Consider the following 10,503-nt stretch of genomic DNA (forward strand, 5'->3'; position numbering starts at 1 on the left):
CCCTCTCCTGGGTCCAGCCTCCTCCCCAGTCCTGAGTACTGTACCTGGAGGTTTTTTTTTACAAGCCCCTTTAACCCGGTTTATTGTGTCCTTTTCAGCTGACCAGTCGCACTTGTGCTATTGTTCAGTCAGGAACAGGCATGTCCAATGGATTTATCAAGAGGAAGCTGTTAAGAGACTAATAAATAAACAGGAGGGCACAAACTGCTTTAGCACCAGATACAACAACTTAAGCTGTGCAAACTGAGTCAACATTGTCTTCCCCCATCCTTGTTAATTGCCTCCTTCTCCACTGTCTGCGTTTAACAACTTAGATTATGGGGAAGAAACAAACACACAGGAAAGGAAGAAACGCACCGATACTGACACGATCACTGGCTCCTACATGCAAACTCAATTAATCACAGCCCATAAGCCTTTTCCCTTCTTCAAGGTTGGCACTCTACAGTATGACAGATCGTGTCCGGATTTCACTAGAATTAAGTGGAAATATAGGATTGTACTCTCCAGAGTCCTCCCAGTAATACCGGTGCCAGTTTAAATGAACAGGATAAGGACAGCAGCAAAGATAGAGGTTGTGAACCCACCACCATGTGTTTGAAGGCCCATGGTCTTACCCTCTCCTGTTCACTGCCCATACTAGGCATTAAAAGGCTCATGACAACACAGCATGAGAATACTTTATTCCTACACCATAAACTTCTACAGAAATAAGCATCCAAACCCTACATCTCACTGAATTCACCAGAAATCTTACAGTATTCATTGCTTGCTAGGAGAAATAAGTGTTTAACATATGTGGCAGAAAGTCTATTTGTCAAACATATTTTAATGAAAATATTCATACTCTTCATAAATGAGTGAATAATGTTGCTGGACATGGACTGTGCCAAGGCTTGGTAAATCTGTGACTTGTGACACCTTAAGGCTCTTTCTGGCTTGTCCTCTAGCATAAGGATGATTTTGTCTTTGTCCCTACCAGTATTCTTCACAGATTAGAAGTTTATTTGAAAATCATCCTTGCATCCTTGTAACATCCAGATGTGGTTCCTCTATCAAAGCAACAGTACTTGCAAAACCAGGAAAGTCCCAACTGAAAATAAAACCTCCTTGAGGACCAGACTTTTACTGTTACTGTAGATGGCAACATACCACCCTCCTAATCCCAGGAGGAAAAAACACAGTAAATTCCCTACAGATCAGTATTTGGGTCCAAAAAGGTTTCTTGGTTTCCTTCAAGCTGTAACATCTCCAGTCTTCAGCACAACCAGTCTGTGCACACATCAGTCTGTTTTGACACACCCTTATGTACAATTAACAGAAGCCTGTATTGTTACCTCCTGTGCAGAATTAATCTAAAACCCTAATTATATTGACGCCACCTTATGGGCACTTTAGACTATACAAATACAATGGCGAAAGTAACAGCAGGCAAAGATTGCACCACTTAGCTCATAAATAGATGCTGTCTGTAACTTTACCCCATATTCTGGCATGGACCAAACTGTTGATCTAGTTGAGATTTTTAAAACTGTATTTTACTGTCTCAGAAAAAAGCAAATCCTGTTTTTGACATACAGGCAGTGACCCTTCCTCCACAACTGACACCATGAATAGAAGCTGACCTGTTCATCTTTTAAGTTTCTTAGCACTCTCTCACATTTTCTAAAAATAACATGATCATTTTTAACACCTGACAAAACAAGCTTTGATAAACAAGCTTTGAAATTTAAAGACTGTATAATAATTTCACCTCTATTAAAAACATTTACTGCAAAAAATATAAAGAATATGTAAGAACTTAAGAAAGGCTGTGTGAGAGAGCAGTGTATTCGGTCAAAATAGAGATTTTGTTTCAACATCACCTAGAATACTGTGTGGAATGAGCTGTGTCACATGACTGGTTGATCCAAATCTGTTGGTCAGGTTTCAACTTAAAAAGCAGGAAGCAGAGGCCTCTGAAGATAAAGGGTAGATCCTCTGTTATTCAACCTGTGTCACAGGGAGTGAAAGAGTCACTGAACAGTTTGTGAGGTTTGACTTTTTGAAGTGTTTAAAAGTTTCAAATAGAAAGACTTTGTTTAAGCTGTCCAGCTATTGTTAGACTGAAGAAGTCTAGTACGAAGTTTAAAAAAGGAGCTTCTGTTCTCTTTTTGTTTGTTTCTAAGTGTGTTCTTTCATGCAGTACATATAAGAGCACTTTTCCCTTTACTTTATGGTTACTTTGTGTGTCTGTTCTACCCTGACTAACCTCTGAAAGGTCCTATTTTACAACACCCCTGCACCAACATGTGTCTAAGGCTGCATTGTGTCTCAGGTCATTTGACCCATATTGCTCAATTGGAACAAAAATCCAAATACCTTTCAGCATAAAGGACCAGTGTTCCCTTCATTGAAGAATTGCTTGCTTAGGCAAGTGTTATTAATCTTTAAATGCCCAGTGATTTAGCATAACTTAAAAGAATAACTTTACTGGGGCTTGATGGGACTGTGATGATAAAGATGATTGTTGGTGGGAGGGATATTCACGTGCTGCATGTGCTTTTAGTACTACTATTGCAAATGAACCAACAGCCGCCAGATGAGGCACACATTGGCAGTGACATGTTCACAGTCTGCACATCACTACTGTATATCTATACCACCAATAAGCGAGGAGTCTGGGTACAAATTACATAAGTACAAACCTTATCTAGCTTAAATCATGTTAGAGTGTATGATGCAGATACCCCAAAAAAATATTTTCAACATAAATGTTAGGGACAGTACACCAGAAGGCTTGGTGAAGTGGTATTAATTAGACTGAAAAACCAAAGTCTCAGATGCAAGAAATCCTCTTATGAATCTCTTTATCCTTGCTGTATGTCATTTGCATTGCAAATTTTATCTTGCAAAAAGGACAAAAAGTAGCCATTTTGTAGACGAGAAAGAATTATCAATTAAACTTTGACAAATAGTAGATTGTTTAAAACATTAATAATTTATTGTTTATATTTATGACCACATAAATGTTATGCCCACAGAACATAAATGCACGAACCAAAAAGTGCTAAGCTTCACATGCAGTGCTCTGTCATGTTCACCCATACAGTCACATTTAATGTCTTACATCTTAAATTATTTACAAAATATTTACAGGCTAAATTCACAGTATTAAAAAGGCATATTTCTAAATAAGAAAAAAGCTTTCAGTCTAAACTGAATACCATTCACATAATGAATGACGGGATGCTGCATTCTGCTCTTGCTCAGGCAGGGTACTCGATAATCCTTCGTCTGTTCTTCACTGGCAGAAGACCTTGAGATCATTCCCATACGAAGGTGAGGTCTGTGTTCAACATCTCCTCCTCGAAGATGTCATCGAAGCGGTGGTTCTGCTCTTTGGAGAACAGGTTCTTCCAGTCACCAATTTTGCCTGGAAAACATGCAGATCTTCAACGGGGTGTAGCGTTGGCAAGGGGGCTTACTCTAAAGAAAACGCTGGATTTTTCCGTGAAAAATGGGTGGCACCATGCAAATTCTGCCATGAGTCCGTAGGCATGGGAACTTAAATAATGATTTTTTTCTTTTTTGTATCTGTACAGTATACGTATGTGAGCCAAGCGTTTTCACACAAGCAGAATTTCTGACCTCTCAATGCCCGTAACCTGACAACTGCCTAGTCTTGCCACCATTCTCAAAGCTCACTGTAAAAATGGGGTCGATTTTACGCTACAGTGCAGTGTGATATTAACTGAAATAACGTTTTCCACAAGGTGCATCTCTCTGCATCAAACACCCACACAGGTGCGCACAGGTCAATGACAGAGAGAGATTGGAATCTGGGCTCACCTTTCCTCATGAACTGGCCCTTGGTGTGGTCCATAATCTCCTGGGGGATGAGAGTGTAGTTCACCATGTTGTTCTGCTTCATGTTATTGAAGCTGCAGTGTCTCTGGGTGCTGATGAGCTCCTCCTCCAGCAGGGGGAGCTGTAGGAAACTGCACAGCCTCTCCAGAGAGCATTGGGTGTCCTGTCCAAAGAACAGCAGAACTTGTCTTAGAAACAGAGCCAACAGTCTATCTATATCATACAAATGCACAGCAAATCTCCCGAAGCATTCTCACCTGCAACATTTCCTCATAGGTGATATAGAAAAAGTTCAGGTTGTTTCTGCAACGAGTCCATCCTTTCACGTGATCAAACCAGGATCCGTAATGCACTGTGCCAGAAGCAAGGGGAGACTGAATTAAAAATCACACTGTATTCAGCTTTGAAATGCACTGAAAGATTCTGCGCAGTTCAGAACAATAAATGTATTTCTAATCTTTACCCTGCTTTAATGAGCTCTCAGCTTACCTGTTCCATCCAGGAAACTGTCGAGGAAATCTTCAAACGAGTTGGGCTCAGGCAGGAATTTAGCCATTTTATGGAAGTGATAATAAGACACCGCAACATCTTTAGGGTTTCGTGCAACATAGATTATCTGGATGGGGAAACACAGTAGAGCACAGAGCTGTTAAGAAATAGCTTCCATTTCACAAATTGATTTCAGTTTTCTTACAATAGTCAGTACTGATCTAACAAAGAGCAGGAGCAGCAGAACCATATGGATCCAATGTGGCTTTAAGGTCTCTCAGAAAAAAAGCCCCTATGACCCACATTCCCATTATTAGTATCTGTTCAGCATGCATTACCTTAGCCTTGGAGCCCTCTAGTGCAGAAGCCAGCATGTGATAGGGCAGGTGAGTGGTGAGGATGCGAGGACCCTTGCAGACTCTAAGAACATCGGGACAGTAGAATTGCTCCAGCCAGGGCGACCGGGCCCAGTTGGGAACAGACTGAGCCAGGGTGGGGTCACCCCGACTGTAGATCAGGGTCAAGGTCTCCTGCATCCAAGTGGTGCCTTGGTTGGAAAAAGAGAGAAAGACGGAAAGAGGCCAAGGAAAATGTCATTCACGGTGATGCTATTTCTCAGATCAATTTCAAACACAATCTCAACAAGTATGTGATCTCAATTCTTTCACAGATTCAATGTTTGGTTATTATCAATTCACTCCATCTCCCTTCTTCTGAAGAAAAAAAGTGCCATCCCACATCCAGATAGTGTGAAAAATGCTTTTGTTGTAAATTCAGATTGTAATTACTCCCTGACTCCCTAACACTTTTGGTCATTGCTCACACGCTTGAATTCTTGTGCAGTTCTGCTAAAACACATATATAAAATGCGTGGAATGTACAAAGCTACAAAGCTTTTCTTTCTGCCATGAAAAAAGTGCCGGGCGTCTGTCTCACTTCTTACTCACCTGACTTGGGGAAAGTGACGATGAGTGTGTCTGTGTCCTCAAATTTGAACTTCTGGGCATATTGCAGGGACTCCTGGGTGTGCATGTGTCCCGGGAAAGCGATGTCTTTGCAGTGCTCGGTGATGTCCAGTCTGGCCATGGCTGTCTCAGAGGCAGGTCCTGTGAGAGAGCGCTGCACTGCGCTGCCCTTTAAAAGGCTCATCTAGGAATGTCGTCACGCTGTGGTGTGGGAGGATGTGGTTTCTTATGTGCATAAGAGAGAGTTTTGCCTGAGAAAATGTTCCTCTCCAATTACGTAGTGAAAAAACTGACTCCTCCACAAATAAAAAATGAATTAAGCAAAACAGTGCTAAATGTATACTGTATCTAAATCTCTCTTTTTTCCATTTCATGCTACATTAAACAAAAGTTATAGACAAATATTTTGTTGGTTTTAACTAAGACAGAAAAAGTACTTTGCTGACCTGGCAGTTTTAAGTGAAAGTGCTGTACAAAAATGTGTTTTGTTTAATTGTTACATGTATGTTCTCAATACAAGTCATACATGCTCTTTCCTTCACATCAAACAGCACACTCTGCAGACTGTGTAACAGGAGTGCTGAACAAGCTATTACAATTACCAGCAGAGAGTGACAGAAAAGAATATTCCAGTGGAGCATTTTTTATATACTACAACAGTAAAAGAACTGTAGTAGCTGAAGTCATATGAGATGAGTAATTTGTAAATAAAGATAAAAAGAAAAGAGAACCTACTTAGAAATTTTCATGTTTAAAAAGCAACCTATAGTATGTGCTGTTGCTCTGGGACCTTAACTCATCTGACCAAAGCCCATGAAGACAGTGTGAATTTTTTGGACCAGCTAGATGTTCTGTTGTGTACATCATGTGTAGCTTCTAACTTTGGTGTCACAACACCACATTCTTTTCCTTATTTGGTAATGCAGAAAGTTGTTCAGTTCTTGCACTTAATGTATATTAAGTTCATTGGGAGCTCATTGATGTGGTCTGCAGATTTCAAGTTTATAGGACACAGATGATCTCACTTTTGTCCTATGGGGGAACTTTGTAATAAAATGATTTCAAACCTGCACCAAACTGCTCTGTAACTTGTGTGCTAAATTAATATTTCAAGCAGGTTTCTATGAAGGAAGATGTCAATAACAAGATGCATCTTATAAGAGCATCAGCATTATTAGGCATTATTGAAGCCTGAAGCTGAGGGCTTATATGGACTAGGATGACCTAAAAATGTCAAATTTGCTGAAGTTATTTTCACAGTTGAACTCAAGGACTTGAGGAGCATTTCTCATAGAGGCCCAGCTAGGATATTTTCATCCTAGCTCGGAAAAGGAGCTCTACCTGTAGAACTGCAAATATCACAGAAATTCATAAAAAAGGAAGACAAAACTGAGTCAGGAAATTTATCGGAAATTTCTATAGTGATGACGAGTTTAATTAGAAGAATACATACATAACAATGATATTTGACTTAGCAATGGAAGATCTTGTTAAGAATTATTTCCATATATATATATATCATGTTTAGAATTCTTTCTTTCTATAATTTATAGGTAAAAAGAGGGTGTCAAACACTAAAGCAGAAAGGGAAATACTTGCAGGGTTAGACAAAATCATGGACCGGACAGAAATGAATAATTATTAATTATAATGATTATTAAGAATTGTAAATAATAATTATTATTCATTTAAGGTGATGTGCAAAGTGATCTACACAGGAAGGAGGAACAGTCACTAGACATATTGCAGCTGTGATTCTGAGCTGCAGGAAGTTACGCATGAAAGAAAGGTTTTTTTGTAGAATCTCTCTTGCTTTCAGCAAGACGGTGGGAAATGGTAAAAAGGCAAATATACAGTAATTCTTGAGTATATAGCAGAAGGTGTCATTTAAATATAGGGAAGTTATGTTCAAGATTTACACTGTACTGGAAAGACCTCACTGAGAATATTGTGTTGAGGTTTGGACACTATACCACAGAGGATACACAGGAGGATATTAAAGCATTAGCAAGAGTTCAAAGAAGAGCAACAGCAATCATTCTTGGTTTTAGGGGATTAATCTATAGAGATCTTAAAAAGGCACTTAATCTAAATCTTTATGACTGTTTTCAAGAACAGATTATGAGGAGATTTTGATACATGTATATAAAATCCTAAAGGATATTGATAGGGCCAAGTGTACTATATCCATCATTTCATATCAAACTGGAGACTGCAAGGAAGGTCATTTAGGAAAGAGACTAGAAAATACTTAATTACGCAAAGAGTAATGGGTATCTGAAACTGTTTTCCCAGCCAAATGGTTGAGGCCCAAACTCTGAATTTGTTGGATGAAAGTTTTAGATTTACATCTGAATTGCATCCGAGCCAGGTCTGATCTCTGTTCTCTTTTTAAACAAAGGATCCTTATTATATACCCTGATATTTGTTAAGCAAGCACATCAATGGCCAGATGCCCTGTGCTATGTGAATATATGATGTTCTCTTTAATTCTTCCTGGCAAAAATGATCAATGTCCTTATCAGAGCCACACTCTGGTGTTTGTAGCGTTAAGCAAATTTGAAAGCATGTGACTCCCCACCTACTGCACAAAGTATATCTCATGGATGACCCTCAGCAATACTGGCCCCTGCTTACACAGCAGGGCAAACTGGAGCCACTGGAATAAAGTAGCTCAAACAAACAGCAACAGGGTCTGCAGTAGGGTTTCAAACCCATGACGGTGTGAGTCACAGTGCTCTACTTTCAATGGATATTTCTTTCTTCAAATGTCATCAGCTTCCTATCTGAAGACAGAGATGTAATAAGAAAGTATTAAAGAAGTGAAAAAATAAGCCACTTGTGGTGGTGGTGATCCATGGAGTTGTGAAATATTTTCCACAAAGTAAAAGTAATGGAAGTTATGTTTTTAGATTTTGTTATATTCACTGACTTTTGCCAAAATAATCTCTAGGGTCAATTAGTGCTTTAAAAGTCTGTGTCATGTGTATTTTCCAGTATGAAAGTCTGAGACACTGCTCACGTAGCACAAGATCAATTACCTTTTGTTGTAAGCACCTGCTTTTATGTCTTGGTTATGTAAGATAATTTGCTAATATATTTGTGGAGGTTTTTGTGTATTGAACAGTAAATACTGTAGCTTCAACTCTGTACAGGGTGAAATGTTCCATCATACCACTTTAGGCAGTAAGAACTTAAGCGATGGTTCTATTCATAGAGAACCACAACACAGGAAATAGAGTAAAGTGGTCAGCAAATGGCAACAAACACGTCTCCAGTCAAAAAGACAGACACAGACAGGCACAGGGGTGGGTCAGTGTCAGAGGTCATTTAACCAGACAAAGACATTTGGTGACTGACTTCCATTTAGGAAGATACTTTTAATTTTCTTGGGTACCTCTTGCCACAGACAGATGCCTATTAAAAAACTGTTTATTGATAGATCATTACCTCATTGATTTCCTCCAATTTTCTTGATTTTTTTCTTTATTTATGCAATCTTTTGAGAACCAATCAAAGCAGCACAGAAAGGAAAGCATACAGTAGATTGAAAAAATCAGGAAATTACATTAACTTCTAAGTGGTTTTCTCCTTACGTTATATGACAGTTTTCAGGAAGGAATTTTTTTTATTCCTTTAAAGTGACATAAGCACTTCAAGCAGTCCTAGGTGTTTTCAGTACTGTTGGCCTGGGTGTAGTGGCAAATTTTCTTCAAGATACAGTTACATCATTTAAACAGAATTAACGTTGAAGGCTCATTAAATTTATTAATTATTCCTGTAAATGTTACTCAACAGATTTAATGCCCTGTTAGTTTATTCTTACTAAAAGCTTTGCTCCATCCAGTTGTGGCACAGACAGACTAATATATTACAATATAAGGAATACAGTCTGACAGAAGGGTTTAAATCATGCACTGCTACAGCAAATCTCTATAGAGAATTCACTTTCTTTATTCATATTGCTTGTTTGAATGTGTCTGATAATGTTTCTTGGGAGGTAACAGAGATCGCTAACTGTTTCTGAGGAAATCAGCTGTAGTCTTACGACATATGGTGAGCCTTCACATTTGTTTAATAGGAAAAAAGTTTTAAAGCTCCTGATATATTTCCAAATATTTGGTCTTCCATCCATTTATTTTCTAACCTTCATCCAATTCAAGGATTTTAATTTTGGTAAGCAGCGTCTTTCTTAATTTTTATTTCAAATTTGGAGCACGGAGAAACTAAACATTTTTTTTTCCCTCAAGACTTACTCATTTCATTTTATCTTCGTCTAAAACTCATGTCTCTGAATATTGTAAAGTGTTATAAAACAAAAAAAAGATGAACTGAACGTTGAGCTAATTAAATATGCTCTCACCATGGGCAGCCTTCTTCCTGACAGTTTTAGTTCATATAATACACTACTACTGAACTGCTATCACAGTCTCTTCTGAATATCTCCTCTGTTGTCATAGAAATGCTGCAATTGTGTGAATTGCGCTTGGTTTTATATACAACTTTAAAATATATGAAAAACATTTTTCTTTAGCACATTACCTACATGTCATGCATATTTAGACAAATACTTTTGTGTTTACTGAGCTGCCTACACTGGTATATGTATCTCACAGGAGGAAGTAAAATAATCATCATTTTGCTTCAACCTAAATGCTATGATAACACTGTAATTTGATATGAGCTAGATTTCTAAATTACTTGATAACTCAAATTTTTTATGTTCCCCCTCACTGACTATTTTCTCACAATAGCCAGGTAACGCCCTTGTGGTTCAACCTACAGTATGTGCTATAACTATCTATTTTAATCAGGTTAAATAGTAGTCTCTCAGACAAAAAACAGCACATGCATTCTCTAGAAACTGGGCTGGGATCATATCAAGAAATACTGATTTCTCAGTTATTATCACTCACACTGGATGGAAAATCTAATCTCCAACCTTCATAAAAACACAATCTTTTTCAGAGCTGAGAATGCTGGTAATTAAGGGGTTTCTTTTTTACATTTTTGAACCTGAAGTGCAAAACCACAGAAACCCATAAAGGTTTGGTTTATACCCAACTGGAACTTTTTTTTTAACCAATACAAAATTATGTTACTTCTCAGTAATTGAGTGGAGATAAAATAAAGTCAGGCTATAAATAATGTTTATTTGATTTTTAGTTTTTAAAATGTGTGAATCATAGCTTCCTTCCCA

At 38.2% G+C, this 10,503-nt stretch overlaps 1 protein-coding gene across 1 annotated transcript; it reads right to left on the reverse strand.

Annotated features, from left to right (window-relative positions):
* Window positions 1–2,961: 2,961 nt before the first annotated feature.
* Window positions 2,962–5,469, reverse strand: sult5a1 (sulfotransferase family 5A, member 1). The gene is made up of 6 exons (XM_015368017.2): window positions 5,286–5,469; window positions 4,677–4,885; window positions 4,339–4,465; window positions 4,107–4,201; window positions 3,832–4,012; window positions 2,962–3,415 (listed from the first exon to the last, which is right to left on the reverse strand). The coding sequence occupies exons 1-6, from the start codon at window positions 5,422–5,424 to the stop codon at window positions 3,306–3,308; spliced, it is 861 nt and encodes a 286-aa protein (XP_015223503.1). The 5' UTR covers window positions 5,425–5,469; the 3' UTR covers window positions 2,962–3,305.
* Between the last annotated feature and the right edge of the window lie 5,034 nt (window positions 5,470–10,503).

Source organism: Lepisosteus oculatus, chromosome 20 (genome assembly GCF_040954835.1).
Source record: "Lepisosteus oculatus isolate fLepOcu1 chromosome 20, fLepOcu1.hap2, whole genome shotgun sequence".
In the NCBI taxonomy this organism is placed as follows: Eukaryota; Metazoa; Chordata; class Actinopteri; order Semionotiformes; family Lepisosteidae; genus Lepisosteus; species Lepisosteus oculatus.